Source organism: Siphateles boraxobius, unplaced genomic scaffold, assembly GCF_051911475.1.
Source record: "Siphateles boraxobius isolate OS27281-9 unplaced genomic scaffold, OSU_SipBor_1 1, whole genome shotgun sequence".
NCBI lineage: Eukaryota > Metazoa > Chordata > Actinopteri > Cypriniformes > Leuciscidae > Siphateles > Siphateles boraxobius.
Genome location: NW_027508699.1, coordinates 4819254 through 4836263, shown reverse-complemented (window position 1 = coordinate 4836263; position 17010 = coordinate 4819254). Strand labels below are relative to the sequence as shown.

General features: G+C 37.2%; 2 protein-coding genes across 7 annotated transcripts in view; one reads left to right on the top strand and one right to left on the bottom strand.

Annotated features, from left to right (window-relative positions):
• cunh1orf35 (chromosome unknown C1orf35 homolog) overlaps positions 1-927 on the bottom strand; it is a 12847-nt gene extending 11920 nt beyond the window's left edge. Inside the window, exon 1 of the mRNA XM_077247173.1 lies at positions 789-927. Coding sequence (XP_077103288.1) covers positions 789-885 — 97 coding nt within the window. The 5' untranslated portion in view covers positions 886-927. The remainder of the gene's footprint in view (positions 1-788) is intronic.
• Positions 203-17010, top strand: part of guk1a (guanylate kinase 1a) — a 20544-nt gene continuing 3736 nt past the window's right edge. Inside the window, exons 1-9 of one of the 6 annotated variants that reach the window (XM_077247178.1) lie at positions 7252-7307; positions 8017-8079; positions 13873-14012; positions 14148-14261; positions 14659-14700; positions 15372-15468; positions 15628-15766; positions 15859-15943; positions 16041-16126. In XM_077247178.1, the coding sequence (XP_077103293.1) occupies positions 13979-14012; positions 14148-14261; positions 14659-14700; positions 15372-15468; positions 15628-15766; positions 15859-15943; positions 16041-16126 (597 nt within the window). In that variant the 5' untranslated portion in view covers positions 7252-7307; positions 8017-8079; positions 13873-13978. Of the gene's footprint in view, positions 378-866; positions 1380-7138; positions 7308-8016; positions 8080-13872; positions 14013-14147; positions 14262-14658; positions 14701-15371; positions 15469-15627; positions 15767-15858; positions 15944-16040; positions 16127-17010 lie in introns of those variants that run through there. The other 5 variants (XM_077247177.1, XM_077247442.1, XM_077247204.1 and 2 more) reach the window with 5 other exon arrangements.

Sequence of the window (17010 nt, the reverse complement as noted above, 5' to 3'; positions counted from 1 at the left end):
TTAATAAGCTACGCATGCGCAGTAGCCTGGTTAACACCATACCCTTCTGAGTTGTAACTTTGCAAAGCAATCTCACATTTCCCTGAAGTTCGTCAGGGTTTTCCCAGGCTACATGCGCAGTAGAAGGATTCCTGCAGGACGCTGGGGCAGGTTACCTAGCAACGACCGCATGACCTTATTAATATTCATATGCTGAGCCTTTGCCATAGTAGGATTCGTGAACTGACGCGCTGCGTGCACGTCTCGTGCGACTCTAGGTACTTTAAATTGAAAGCCAACACGTCAACTAACTTAAACCAACAAAAGCCACAACTGTCTCTGATACATACACATTAAACTACCAGGCGTTATAATGAGAGATCATACCAAGGAAAAAGGTAGGCATGTCTGAATTTACAAAACAACTAACGTTACTAAGGACTTTAAGCAGAAGAAAACATCTAATGCAACGTGTTCCCAGAGGACAAACTGTCATGGACAAACCATGCTGATATCGACTAGCAATATCTTTACAGAAAAGCAAAACAACTACTCATAACAAGTCTGCTACAATATTTTCACGAGTTATAGCTTTCTGAACGGGTTGTCGTGCCAGTAAACAATAAAATTGTATCACAGATCCGTTACACGAGCTCTAACGTTACTTAACAATCATTACTTAATTCAAGCGTGTAACGTGCACAATAAATCATGCTTTGAATATAACGCAATATTTTGTGAACTTCGCATAAAGAGCACACGATAACAGCGCTGACGGAGTTAGCGGCTAACGTTAGCTCGATACTCACCCAGATAGTTCTCTCTGTGTTTGTCCACTTTCACTTCATCCCAGTTGAACTGGTCCTGACCCCCTCTCACCCCTCCAGATCTCGACGAGCCGAACATGACTTCTGCTCAATATCCAGGCACACTTCCAGCCTCCTGAAGGCACTGAGAGATGCTTTACACGCGTGTAGTAGAAGAGGAATCAGGCCTTGGGTTTCCACAACATCCGGGAAATCGCTTGTCTTTACTTAGTAACAAATTCAGCACGAAGAGCTCTTTTAACAACAACTAACATTATCTTGTCGAGCAAGCTCGATTCACAACGACACCAAAAAAAACGATTCCTTGCAAAAACAACAAAGGAGTGTCGTGAATAGGAAAATGTGATGTCAACATCATCTGCCGTTTAGCGCGCGCTTCACTGATGATGTTTTGAAGATCTGCGGAAAGTCTGTCCGCATCCGATGACGTCATCAGGCATCAGCGCTCTCATGCGAAAGCCAGTCACCTGAACAAGAAAGGAAGATTTTAGGCGGAGGGGGGAAAGACATTCTCCCTATTCCTGATCACTTTTTTCCCAATGTATGTGAGGTTTATCTCCAGGCTTTTTTCAGGTGAGTTGAAATGAGCAACAGCTTTAAATCCTCGCCAGTTGCATCATCCTTTTCAGTCAAGTGTTACAGATTAGTTGTGAAGTGCCATTATGATGTTGATTTTTCATAAGGCTTAATTTTACTGCATACTTTCTTACAATCGTAGCGGATTTTAATTCATCACGTTCGGTGTGTTTCAAAGTGAACTTGCTGCGTTATGCGTTAGTCATATGCATGTAATAAATGTGTAATGCAATATGCAAGCATGTGAATAATAATAGAGTTGTGCATATGCCTAGATAGATTTATGTATAGTTGATTAAGGGTTTTTGATTGTATCTGTGTAAAGATATGGAAGCTACAGCGTGGTCCAAAGATATGTGAAAAAGTTGCTGGTTTCCATTTTTGTAATGTAATATAAACAAAAATGACTAATAAAGCGCATTATCAGCCTAACATCTGAGAAAAACCTAATTTAAAAATTAACCTGAATTTGCTTGAAATTGAAGCAAGAGTTAGATCTCTAAATAATGAAATCAGATTTTTCAGTCAAAAGGCTAGGCAGTTAAAAATGTGGAAGAAGTGTTTTTTTGATCAATCTTAGTCTGACTTTGTCTGAGCAGAAAATTAGTCCGCAACTGTCAACAAACAAAGGCAATGGCAAAAAAAAAAAAAAAGACTACACTGGGTTTAATCTCTTTAAATGTGCATCATTGTTTACTTTCCTCGCTTCCCGGCTCTGCTTAATGTTGGGAAAGGATGCAGTGAATGAAACTGAGAAATCGAAACACAACTTCTTTGTAAATTGGAATATTCTTGATCACTTCAAAATGTCATGAGCTGCGCCCAAAGGATCTGTCCTCATGCTGAGGTTTGGTGGTTTAAGACATTCATTCTGAATATTAGTAAAGCGCGAAGCCCTGTTGTAATATGTGAAATGCACTTTATTTAAACTCCAACGGTAGGGGTGGGTGATCTTCCCAAAATTTCATATCACGATCTAAATCACGATCTTCCCAATTTTGAGATGTATTATCGATAATATCCAGATTTGAACAAGCCTATGGACTTGCACAATTTAAAACACAGTATTGCATTTGTCAAAAAGGTAATTAAACCCTGAGTTTAACTCAAAGTCTTCACTGTATGAATGGATTCTTATTAAAATTACTAAAGTGATTCAGTCAACAGCAGTGAGTGATTTTGTCTGTCTTTTGTTTAACATTAATGACACAGACAGCCGCAGGTATTAGGTTTTAAGACCGAATGCATGGATCTAATATAATGACACGCATCCAATTTTTTTCCCAACTGTTTATTCACTTAAGGCATAACTGACTGTCTTTATGTAAATACTCTCCAAGATGGACACTTTGACACATTTTTTGTGTATATTTGACCGTTTAGGTGCACGCCTGAAACCCCAAGTATACTTTGCTAATCCGTGTTTCGCTCCATCTTGCATCGCACACAGAAAGTGTCTCTCTTCCGCAGTTTAGTGCACTTTTAATAACTCATTTAAAAATAAAGCATGTCCCGCAGTTGATTGATTTGGACAGTTAAGTTTTGGATTTTAAGGAAAGCTCAAAGCACATAGCATTAAAGGAAATGAATGGTATGTGACAGAATGTTCATTTAATCTTGGTTATTACGTTTCCATAAACGTTAGAAGCACGGGCGACCGAACCAGACCCACCCACTTTTTAAGACCAATGATATTGGAGCCACTCACCTTTACCGTCTCTAATTCAGCGCATTTGTCTGTTCACTCTTCAGAGCGCCGTCAGTCAAATGCATTCCCTAATAAATCAAACTCCACTCTGCTTTAGCCACAGCCTTGACTTCCACGCTGCTGCTTCCTCAAATCCATTCCTCATTTAGAGCCACTATTAGCACCTCAGTGTTGTACATTAAACGGTATGCAATAATAACAGGGTGTAAATTATTAAATTTATTAAAATTATTAAATGGATGCCACCTTATTGGGACATTAAAGCCCTTCCTAAACCTACCTCTAACCGATAAACACTTTATTATTAAACGCATGTTAAACGCTTTATTTCCACATTTCTAATATTTTGTCGCCAGGTCGCTCACCCCTATGCAAAGGTAAAACGTAAGTTAAAATAATTGTGACTGAAGGTAGAGTAGAATTTGTACATGCGTGAGGTTTCTCGACAGCTAGCGCTTTTCTCAGCGCCTCTGGAAGAAGCCTTTAAGGTGTCTGATTCCTTCATTGTTTTCTGGGTCAATGGATGGAGGAGTTTGAGTATTGAGAAGAACCCACTCGTCTTGTGACCTTGAAGACTTAGAAGTGGACGATACATCACACAACATAAGATTAAGTAGTACTTTAAAAGTTGATGAGGAAACAAACACGCTGTCTTTAAGCACCAGCCAAAACTGGTGTCATGGCAAGGGGTTGCACCATATGACTTGCATTAAAATGTGGATGTCACATGTGGAGCTCGTTTATTTGAAGACATCAGTTTGTAATGGAAAGGTTGAAACAAATGTTGTACCGGACACTGAATTTAAGAAAAAGGGGAAAAACAGTTGCACATATGATAGGCTGGAGGAAAGCGTTGTTATATATAGTCTGTCAGTATGAGATGTGGCCTGTTTTATGATCATTGTCAAGTGTTTTTCCTGTGATTACAGCTGTTTTGCTGTTTAATCTAGTGGAACGTCCAGCTGTAGTGAACTATGCAGCGATGTAGATGGTGCACATTCATTGGTCAGGGTTCCATTGGTTCAGGTTCCCCATTTAATTGAATTCTTGAATAGAAATTTTAAATAATAGCACAAGGTGTCATGTTGTGGTTAACTGTGCTTGATATTTTGTTTTATTATAGGAGGGTTTTATTCCAGTAATGCAAAATAGACATTTTTGCATGGCATACTTTTTAGGGAATCTGAAGTGAGAGTGTGAGAACTTGCTTGAATTCACTGTGTGTGTATTGTACACATTCTCTTGTGAGCTGTGGCTCTGATTTTGACACTGAAAAGGAGCTGTTATGACTTCCAAGCCTTTTACCTTCAAGTGCCTTATGTCCCTCGCTGCTGTTTGCTCTGAGACGTCACTTCAGCACTCACTGGAATAAGACTAAGACTCAAGGCGGTTTTCAAATCAAAGATGCCATTTTAGGATTTCTCCATTTGGCTGCCTAGTCCTTTTAAATTTACTTAAAAGTAAAAAGTGACTTATTTTGTAGTTATTTTCAAAAAATGTATTCGCTTAAAGGGATAGTTCACCCAAAAAGTGTTTTTTAGAAAAATTCTGTCATTAATTATTCACCCTCTACACCCATGCAGTGAGCAATTAATGACAGAGTTCAATCTGTTCATCATATAAAGCGATCGTCACTCTTCAGAAAATTTGGACTAAACCACTCAATTGATATGGATTAGTTTTAAAATCTCTTTATGAACATTTTGAAGCGTCAAAGTGGTAGTTGTGTAGCTGTCAATGGAGGGACAGAAATCTTTCAGATTTCATAAATAAGATCTTCATTTGTGTTCCGAAGATGAACAAAAGTCTTACGGGTTTGGAACGACATGAGGGTCAGTAATTAATGACAGAATTTTGACAATCTGATTGCGTTCAGTGTATTGCACTATTGTTTAACAACAATATATTTTGTCCCTCACAGCATTTTTTTCATTCCTGTCAAAATTGAAATATGGAGCTACCCTGACTAAGATCTATAGGCTAGAGTTCAGTCTGATAGTTTTATTAAAATACCATAAACCGGTAATATTAAATCATAATAAAAAAAACGCAAAAACAAAGTGTATTTAAATGTGTGGTGACTACGTGCTGTGGTATAGAGGCTAAATGTACAATATAAAACTGACCTTGCATGGTGTAGACTTGGCAGAGGTGGAGTTGATTTGTAGAAAAGTGGTGCAGTAACAAATACTACATTAAAGTAAAGAGATTTTAATGAGAATAACCACTGAGAATGTGTGGCGTGTGGAATTTGAGTGGCGTAATGGTTAATAGAGAGTCAGACTGGTAACCCAAAGGTTGCGGGTTCGATTCTCAATATCAGCACATATTGCTGGGTGCGATATCAGCACCCAATCGTTTCCCAGGCGCCACAGCAAAAAATATGGTTGCCCACTGCTACAGGTGTGTGTGTGTGTGTGTGTGTGTGTGTGTGTGTGTGTGTGTGTGTGTGTGTGTGTGTGTGTGTGTGTGTGTGTGTGTGTGTGTGTGTGTGTGTGTGTGTGTGTTCACTACTCCTAATGTGTGTGCACTGAGTTGGATGGGTTAAATGCAGAGGACAAATTCCGATTATGGGTTACTTGGCCTTCACATGTCACTTTCAATGAGAGAATAATGGGTCTCATTCACTAATAATTGATGGAATCCACCTAATTCACAACACGTGTGTGTTTGTGCGCACATGGATTTGTTCTTAACCTCGTTCTGATGTTAATGAATTTAGCGTATTCTTAATGAGCGACTGCATGCCCAAGGTTAGTCATTTGGCATAAAAACTGCCCGTACCATCTCCATTTAAAGTCCCTGTGAGCCGGAAGTTGCAACTGACTTTACTTCAGTGTTGTGACTTATTTCCAACTTATTTATTGTGACTTATTTTCTTTTTCCAAACTAACGTCATCATAGAAGGAACGCCATTCCAGAGCGGAAGCAAATTTTCAGATTTTGATGAAAGATTACCACAAAAAACAAATGTTTCTGTATATTAACTTGCACAGATTAATTGTTCATCCGAAGACTATTAATGTGCGCTAAACAAAGTAAATTGGGTCAATTTTGATCAGTCGTCAATCATGATGACTTTAAGGGCTTTCCACACAGCCTTTTCTTTACAGCCATTCATCATGACTCCGTAAACATATGACACTCATCTTACACTCTCGAAAGACGCCTGAAAGATCCTCAAGTGTGCCATCCTCAAAACCAGTTCAAACACAATAAACATCTTTTCTACAGACCCACTATATATATATATATATATATATATGAATAGTTCACTTAAAAATTAACATTCTGTCATAATTTACTCACCCTCAAGTTGTTTCAAACCTGTATGAATAAACTGTAACCAGACAGTTGATGGACCCCATTGACTTCCATTGTATTTATTTTCCCTGCTATGGAAGTCAATGGGGTACATCAACTGTGTGGTTACCAACATTCTTCAAAATATCTTATTTTCTGTTCAACAGAAGAAAGAAATTCATACAGGTCAGAAACAACTTGAGGGTGAGTAAATGATGACAGAATTTAAATTAAGTGAACTATTCCTTTAAAATGATTATTAGGCCACCCAGAGTATGTGATTTTTGCTTACATGTGGTTTGGTTTGTTTAAAAAAAAATCGTAAATGTATAATAAATTAAATAAGATGATTTGTATGTGAAAACATTTGTACATATATTTCACACACGAATCAATACATGTGTTCAAATGATAAATAACAAAAAATAGTCTATGGTAACGGACATTTTGGAGAAGTAGTAGTTTAATTGTCAAGAAAAATATCAATGAAAAAAAATATATGTCTGAAATAAACATACAAAATTTACATTTCTTTATTCAGAATAATTTTTCTTTTGATTTAAAAATGGCTTAAATGCTGACTTGGACATGTTTTTGTGAGATTCACGCACCCATTCATAGCTAAAATGTATCATTTGAATTTTCTTCAAATTTGAATAATTCAGTAGATCAATGGGAAATATCACAACTCAATGTTGGCGCTGTTGTTTTAGTTATCGTAAGCACTAGGCAGAGTTTCTGAGTCAGTCTGGTGTAATGTTGATACCGTGGCAGTAACTCGTGTAAAGAAGGCTGGGTTGTTTGACGGGTTTGGCTTCCAGTGAGCTTATTGGAGCAGGATATTATCAGAAAGCACACACACATTCAGATCAGATTAAGTGTTGTGTATGTTTCCTTTTGCACATTTGAGCAAGGTAAGCAATACTAACACAGAGCTTGAATTGTGATGTAAATTTACTTATTGTTATTAAATTTATTGAAATTTGTTTTAATGCTTAAATATTATAAACCCGGTAAACCTAAACCTTAAGAGAGCAGTTTAATGAAAATTTCATAATTCACATTATCATTAATGCCAGCTGCTTTAATGTTTAATTTACTAACATTAGTTAACGTGAACTAAGAATGAACAATACTTCTACAGCATTTATTAATCTTAATTTACACATTTACTAATACATTAAAATCAAAAGTTGTATTTGTTAACATGAATTAATACACTGTGATCTAACATGAATGGTCAATAAACAGCTGGACTTTTATCAACTAACATCAACAAAGATTAATATTTGTTATTGCACATGTTAGTTCATGTTAGTTAATACATTACAATAAGCTTTCATTTGTTTACATTAGTTAAAGTGTTATCGAATTTTCTACTTCAAAGTGCCATGGGAAGTCAAACTAACTTCATTTAACATTTTCTTATATTGAAATTGTTTATTTCCTACTCTTTAACAATTCATCAGGCTCCTAAAGGGATAGTTCACCCATCCACTGTTGGTAATCAGAGAGTTGACGTAGCCATTGACTTCCATAGAAGGAAAAAAAAATGAAGTCAATGGCTACCTCAACTGTCTGATTACCAACATTCTTTAAAATATCTTGTTTTGTGTTCAACAGAAGAAAGAAACTCATACAGGTTAGGAGCAACTTTGGCTTTGTCTTCTCTTGGATTATATGTAGGTCAGTTTTTTTTCTGTCAGTCATTTGAAAAGAACACATTTTACATGTTTGGTCAATAATTCAAGAATCTTGTCTTTTTTCTAATCTATCCACCTTATTTTTCAACGCGAAAGTAAGCTATTTTCTGTGAATGTGCGAGACTTCCGGTTCATTAACCGCTATATGGAAATAATGAGAAGGATAACATGGTGCATGGTAAAACGATTTGCTCTACAAAGTAGTGTGTTTACAATTATTATGACAATACATAAAAATAATAGAGTAAGAAATACTAGTTTTTGCAATATCAAGCAGCATAACAAGCTTTTTTTGTACAACTAGAAATAACTGGAAGTGGATTACACCGGAAGCCAGACACGTTACATTTACAAATGGCCACGCACACACTGGATGGCATGTGTTCTGAGACACTATAGTGACAAAGTGGAAAAAATCTATTCCCTTAGCAGATTATCTATTAGAAAGTCTAGTCTACTCTACATTTCTTTCTAGACAACTGAAAACTCATCTCTTCCGTGAGCACTTAATATAAAAAAAAAATCTTTTCCTTTAAATCTTCCCTTGTCTGGCTTATGCTACTCTGAGCAATGCCTGAACTTTGTATTTTGAGCACTTCTTGCGTTGTTTTTGCCTGCTCACAATGACTTGTTTGTCTTTAGTCCTCAGTTGTAAGTCGCTTTGGATAATTGCTAATTGACTAAATGTAAATGTAGTTAGTCCCAATCTACCACAATAGATAGAATAAAACGTGATAAATTCTATTAAGGATGGTCATGAGTAGTTTAAAAAGCTTTCTAATTTATCTTGGTGCAAGATGATGTTCTCTTTTCATCTGTTTTTTTAGTTTACGTGGCTGTTTTAGATCATTTTATTTTTTTTATTGTGTTTTAAAATAGAAAATTCCCAATGGAATTCAAATGTGTTCGGAAATCGGAAATCGCATCACATTTTTGGAGAGCGCTGGTGAAATCTGTGCACCATTCGTGCAAAATTAAATAAACTGGACTTTTTTAGTCAAATTGCTGTGATAATTGGTCCATTCAGTTCGGAGGGGAACTTGGGTTTCATTCACACTAGCCAGGTTTCCATCCAAGGGTTTTTTTGCGAAAAAAGGTTTAGCGCACTAAAATGTTTACCGATATAGCTGATGGAAATGGCAATTATCGATATTTTTTTGCAAATGTCGACACAATCCTTTTCCGTTTAACTTTAGCGCATAAATTCTATGTCAATACTTTAATTGTCGCGAAAAACTAGTTTGGAAACACTTTTTATTGAGAAAAGGGGCTTTAACGCAAATAAATGTGGTGTCACATGATATTTTCATCACGTGCAAGATGCAGTCGTCACAACAAAAACCATGGCCGGTTGTTTTACTAACCCCGAAAGTTTCGCCCATCACTCTATACTCTGCGCAGGTTGCCAGCTTGTACAGGGCAATGGCAATCCGCTTTAGTGTCGGAACCGGTGGTCGGTGGCAGTGGCGTAACTTTACTTTGAAAAGTGGTGGACACCGCAAAACATGTTTTGGTATTTGTTTATTTAATAACTAAGGCTTGGATGCTTACCGCATTACCGCAATACCGCGGTCACGTGACACCAACCGCGGGTCTGAGCTCGTCACCGTCATCACCGCAAAAAAAAAAAAAAACCTTGGCCTGCACATGTGTGCACGTTGTGTCTAATGACATGGATTCATTGATTCTAATGACATGGATTATGTCTAATGATATTGTGGCTATCATGGATTCAAGGTTTTCTAAACAAAACTTATCATCAAAAGATGGAGCAAATCCGACCTTTCGCAAGTTGAGGAGCGCAATGTTCCATGACGCATAATAACATTCCATTCGTATTAGAGATGCGTGGATAGGCTATTATTATTTCATCCGCAACCGCATCACAAAACTCATCATCTGTCCGCCATCCACCCGCACCAACGTTTTTTGATCAATTTTCGAAACCACATCCGCGGCGCTGACTGTTTTAAGGTCTATGAGCAATGCAATGCGCTGCTGTCTCGAGGCTAGAAAGCTCTTGGCTGTTCTAGAAAGAACACTGATCCAATGCAGCAAAGATATTTAAAGGCTAAAGTCCCTAGTATATTGGCTATGTTGTATCCTCAGAATATCAGCAGTGAACTCCGTCTCCGATCGGCGCCCAGGGATAAATATGAATAACTAAATAGCCTATAACGCACATCGGCAAACCTGACCTTACCTGACTAGGCTACTGTAGACTAAAATGTTATCATTTCGTTTTGAATTTTGTTTAAAAGTAGACATTTAGGCCCAGCCTACGCCGAGTTTCGGTTCATTTATGAGACGAGCTCCAGTTCACGCGCAAGAGATCGCACCTGCGCTTCCACGTCCTCCTGATTATATGTCTGCTATGTGCTTCTTATTTCTTAATTCCAGGCAATTAGTTAATGAAACAGTGATTAAAATTAAGGTACAATTTATACAAAACGAAATTTAATTTAAAGAAAGGCTTTCTACAAAACAAAACTTAATAAAATGGTCAAAATCGTGTCTGACCCATCTTATGATCCTATCTTACTCATGCTGTTCACTCTTCATATAATCGACATAGATTAAATAAAAAATAACACTATATTATGTAAACCTAAATATGGAGTATAATAATTGTAATTAAGACATGTTGCAATAGGTGTTCTTTCATTTCCAATGTGAACATCATAATGTATTCTCCTGAAAATGATGAATTCAATGCGAATGTTGAATATTCTTAAATAAGGAAATCTATTCAGTGATTGGTTCATGCCAAATTACTGCTTGATGAAAATTTGACTATTTCAAATTGTGCTCGTTTTTTTTTTTCGGATGTAGGTGATAATATTTAACAAAGTCTGTCTTGCAAAAACGACTTCTGGTGCGTGCGCGAAAGTCTGTGGGTGGGGGGGTGTTGGGGGCTGGCTATTTAAAGCGGTTTACCGCCATACCGTGGGAAAATCTTGCTTTTCAACTGCGGTTAGAAAAAATCCATACCGCCCCAGCCCTATTAATAACCGACTTTACTTGGGGACTCTTTCGTTTTGAATTGTTCTGTTTACAAGTAGAAATTTCAAGCTTTCTATATGTTTCTCAGGTCTGTGCAAGTACATTATACGCTGAGTTTCGGTTCATTTATGGGACGAGAGTCCAGTTCATGCGCCAGCGCCTCTGTGATATTTTATTTAACCTTTATTTAACCAGGAGAGTCAGCATTAGTACAAATACATAGGTACAGACAAATAACACAGAAGACTAAAGCTAACATTTCATATAAGCATTTAAAATAATGTTTACAGTCTAAGAGCATTTAGCCTACATTAAGGCATCTGCCTCTAAGTCTTTCATTTTGGACTTAAAAGCATTTAGCGAGATTAACTCAATGAGTTTCAAGTCCTTTTGCAAAGTATTTCATGCTGAAGGTGAAGAATACAGAAATGCCTTCTTTCCCATTTCCGTACGGGCCTTGATGATCTATTTTCTACTATATTTACTTTTTATTTATTAAATCCATGCAATTGGTTGATGAAACATTGATAATATTAAGATACAATTAATAAAAAACGAAATTCACTTTAAAGAAAGGCTTTGTGCTTTCTGTTTGAGGTCTCTGTGAAAGTTTTAAAGTCGCTTTCAGAGCGGTCATGTCCGTAACAGAGAACTGTCACGTCCTTAACATTGTTTTTTTCCTCATAAATGCGAACACGAAAAATTTAATAAAAATAATATTTTATGTTCTATGGAGGCTGACCATTCTTCATCGGGTTAGTATTAGGCTACTTTTGTTTTGCGCAGTATAATTCATAGAATTACTAAAAAAAATTGCCACCTAAAATTTAAAGATATTTTGTTTCATGTCTGTATTTCCCTCATATTAAATATAAAACACATGTGTAGACTGATATTTTTCTAATGTCTGGACTCCTTTATTAAGGGAGTATGTATATATAAACAGACGTTTCAGTATTAAATATATTTTCTGAGAATTTATAAATCATGTTTTGACTGCAAATGTCACGTCCATAACGCTGGAATTGCCCAATTTTAAAGAATTTATCCTCAACTAGTTTTTTGGTGTAGTGTTATATCGAGCCTGGCAAAAAGTGGCAAAAAAAAAAAAACTTTCTGTAAAGTGTCTCCACAACTTCCTCCCAAAACGCCTTATTGTGTGGTCTCTCCCAGACCCTTGGGCTTCGTTGCATTTAAAGGGTAGTTACTTCGAGCCCTATCAGATGAGCAACTGCTTCATTCTGCCATCGTCTTCTGATATTTCGGACACTTGCAATTATTTGTGAAATTGAAATGACAGTAAGCTGGCAAATTTCAATTAACTGCCTGAATACTCTCTCCATTTTTGTTTGTTTGTTTGTTTTTTTGGTGTTGGGGGGTGCTGACTGGAACCTGAAAAGGTAGAATTTGCGATAAAAATTTTTTTATGGAAACAGCTCAAGGGCACTTTTTTTTTTGCAATACAACAAAACATATGCGACAAATCGCTTTCGTCATTTGTGACGTCATCACAATCTTATCGGTAAAAGGCCAATTGAATGGAAACAGTCTGGAGACGGCAAATTTCGTAATGTTTTTTTTTTCTTCGCATATTCACTTTGTCTAACAGCGCAAAAAGTGGATGGAAACGAGGCTACTGTCAGTCTAAATCAGATTATTTGTGTATCCGATTTCAATCTGATCTAAAGCCTCGTTCAGACTGTCAGAATAAAACCGATGTCTTTACATATCCAATTAAAATCCGATCAGATTTAGCAAGTGTGAACAGCAAAAAATCATGTTGTAAATAAGACATCTGTTTTGCAAACTGCTTCATGTTGTTGTTGTTGTTGTTGTTGTTGTTGTTGTTGTTGTTGTTGTTGTTGTTGTTGTTGGCGTATGCCTACCAACGCAATGCCATAGAAACCAAAGCAGATATTCTGGTAAACGAAAGTGCCACAGGACACACAAATCAGATCTGAACAGTTGCCATACACAGTGTGGACAGTCAATAATTGTAGATCAGATTCCAATCAGATACACAAATAATCTGATTTGGACTGACAGTGGGAACATTTGTGAGTATTGGGGAGGTTACCTCCTCCCGGAAACATGGCACAATACAGAATCTGTAATTTTCCACTGTCGTAGTAATTAAAATGTCCTTAGTGAATTGGCTCATCTTGAACTCATTAGCTGCGTTCAGAGCTAACGAGCTGTTGTGCTTCAGTCCTGTTGGAACATGTTGAGACAGGATTTTGAAGTCACTACACTACCGGACAAAAGTTTGGAATAATTCACTTTTTATATAAATATATATGTTTTTGAAATTAGTTTCTAATGTTCACCAAGGTTGCAATTATTTGGTAATATTGTGAAATATTAATACAATTTAAAATAATTATATTCTATAAACCACTTTCTATTTAAAGATGCATTGTGTAATATTTAGGAGGATCTGTTGACAGAAATGCAATATCATGTACATAACTATGTTTTCAGTTGTGTTTAAAGACCTTACATAATGAACCGTTATGTTTTTATCACCTTAGAATAAGCATTTCTATCTACACACACCGCGGGTCCCCTTACATGGAACATGTTTCTACCGTAGCCCTAAACAGACAAACGTGTTTCATCAGTATGTTGTTCTTCGTGCAAAGAAGCAAGCTAAAGTCAGCGAATAAAACACTGACACAATGCTGAACAAGTAACAATAATATTCACATCGCAATAACATATCGTTTTACTGAATAATTATGTAAACCTAATTTCTTAAATTATCTTTGTAAAGAAACCTCATTGCTGAACTGGCTACTCTCTGCTGTCCCAGACGATGACATCTTCTCGTGTCGGCCACCGTAACTTCTGTTGCTTGCAATTCGCACCCTCACCACTAGATGTCGCTACAATTACACACTGCACCTTTCAAATGTAATTTACTCCTATGATGGAAAGCTGAATTTTCAGCATCATTACTCCAATCTTCAGTGTCAAAGTGAATTTCTTCTTGAATGTTTCTGAAAGCCTCTTTCTTTCTTTCTCTGTGTCTGTGGTGTGTGTGTGCAGCGATGGCTGGACCGAGGCCTGTGGTGATGAGTGGACCCTCTGGGGCTGGGAAAAGCACTCTGCTAAAGAAACTGCTCAAGGAGTTCGATGGTGTATTTGGCTTCAGCGTGTCCCGTAAGTCACATACAATAATATGTGTCACAAGTATAAATGCTGAACCGGGGGGATAGTCGACAATGCTGCCTTCTAAACATCAGCACCAGAAACGCTTTGAACAACTAAGAACCTCAGTGGAGAAAGGCATATAGTTCATCATAACATCGTTATATACATCATATATACAATTCACCCGTTATATTGCTAAATGTACAAGGTTTTTCATATCAACACAAAAATATACCTGGATAATCTGGTTCTCTTGAGACTCAGCAATGGTGTTGACTTATGAATTTACACATGGTTTGTCTGAAAGCATATTGAAACACCACATAGACATATAAACAACATTAACCACTTGACTTTCACCACTGGAGGACTTTCAATTTTCTTAATTAAGATTGTTCTTTTCCAGATACAACGCGTAGCCCCCGTCCAGGAGAGGAGAACGGCAAAGGTTAGGCTTTTGACCTTGAGTGGTAAAGAGAACAATGTTTTTCTGAAAATATCTTTTGCATTATCCTTAAAAAACATAACTAAATTTTACTACAAGCTTTGTTATTATAAAACATAATGTTCATTACATAAATATCTAGTTATTTCAGTTGGTGGTCAAACAGAATCAAATCTAAGTGCCCCATTATGCTTTTTCAAATATTACCTCTCATGCAGTGTGTAATAAAGCTGTTTGTGAATGTAAACTGTTTGCAAAGTTGTAAAGTCGAAAGTGGACGATAAATAATGATCAATTTGGACCAATTTGCTCCTCAGAATCACAACCTGTAAGAAGGATTAACTATTGATGTATGTATTTTCTACCGTCTGTTGAAAATACGTAGTTTTGTGTTTTATATTGTGTATGTCTCCTGCTAACTGGCTAAATCATGTTATTACGGTCTTACTGAAATACTTCTGCTTATCAGCTGTGGGCGACTATTAACTAAAACTGTGTCTATTAATAGTCAAATATATGCTTTCCAAATTTGTGCTTTCAGTTGCGTGTTGTCCTTAAGTGGTATTCTGGCTGATTAAATGATAATAGCAACATCCTTTGAAATATCAGTTTTTTTGAAAGTCAGTGTCGTACGAGTGACGTATCTTCTGAAAAAAATCTTCTTTTTCTTTCAGATTATCATTACGTTACCAGGGAAGTTATGCAGGCAGCAGTAGCAAATGGTGAATTTGTTGAAAATGCCGAATTTTCAGGGAACATGTACGGAACAAGGTACAGCCCTTTTGGAAAGTCTTGTTTGGAGGGACATTTAACTGACATCCTTCTTTTGAAACCACTAATACAATCCCACTGATAAGTGCTCGTTTTCTTATTGAATGGTCTATTACTTAACATGCTTGATAACTAACCTCACTTTTGCCCTCTTCACAGTAAAGCAGCTGTACAGGCTGTTCAGGCCAAAAACTTGATTTGCATTTTGGACATTGACATGCAGGGAGTGAAGAACATCAAGAGGACCGATCTCAACCCCATATACGTGTCCATCCAGGCCCCGTCAATGGACATCCTGGTAAGAAATACTTTAAATGAGCACTCTCTCTCCAAATATTATGTTAAAATGTCTTTGTTTTAATCTCAACTGTAGAACTTTATTTATTTTAGGAAAAAAGATTAAGGGATAGAAAAACTGAATCTGAGGAAAGTCTACAAAAACGTTTACATGCAGCCAAAGTGGACGTGGAAATAAGTAGGTATCCGTTTCTATACGAATAATTTTTAATGAAATGCTGCAATTTTTTTCACATCTATAATAGCATGCTAACCGTTATTTATCCATCTTTCAGGTAAAGAGCCTGGATTATTTGATGTGATCATTATCAATGATGATCTTGACGCAGCGTATGGGAAATTAAAAGATACTCTTCTTGAGGTAAAATGTTCCGGTCTAAATGTTCATCACTCGGAGTGTAATGATATGAGATTTTGACGGTCACGGTATTAGGGTGCATTGCTAATAACTATTTGAATAATATAATTTTTAGTAGACACTCATCTGATCAACACACAGGGCCCTATCACACAGCCGTTGCAATGGGGCGTCAGGCACGACAAGTTTTTGCTAGTTTCAGCCCGACGCAGTTATCATTTTCACGTCCTGCACTGAGTTGTTTAAATGGCAAATGCATTTGCGCCCCTCTGTTCGCCCGTGGGCTGCTGGTCTGAAAACGAGGAGTGTTCAGGGGCATTGTTGGCGTATTGCTATTTTGAGGCGACTGAAATAGATTGAGCCATTGACCAAGTGAAACCTGGTCTAAAGTCAATGGCGCAATATTTTTTTTGTTATTTATAGAGCGCGTTGGTAATGTGCGCCTATAGCGTACGTACACTTTGTCCCGTAGATGGTCTGGGCACATGCTTTAACCTCGCGCACGAGCAGATCCGTTTCCTCGCTAGAGAAGCGTTCAGTTTTTCACACTTGCAAATTCCGTCATGTAAATAGCGAATCCACCATGGTGCGAGGGCAACTGGCTTTTAAAGGGGATGGGAGATGATTGGTTTATTGCACGTAAAGCCCAAAACACACCCATTGCTCATTAAGAGAATGGGGACAGCCCTTTTACCTGTCCATTGACAACCCCAACCGAACCATTTTTCAAAAGTGGATTGTGCAACTGGATGCGCTTAGATCGTTAAAATAATTAATTACATTTATATAGCGTTTTTCTCGGCACTCAAAACCCTTTACATAGAAGGGGGCATCTCCTCAACCACCACTAATGTGTAGCATCACCTGGATGATGCGACGGCAGCCAT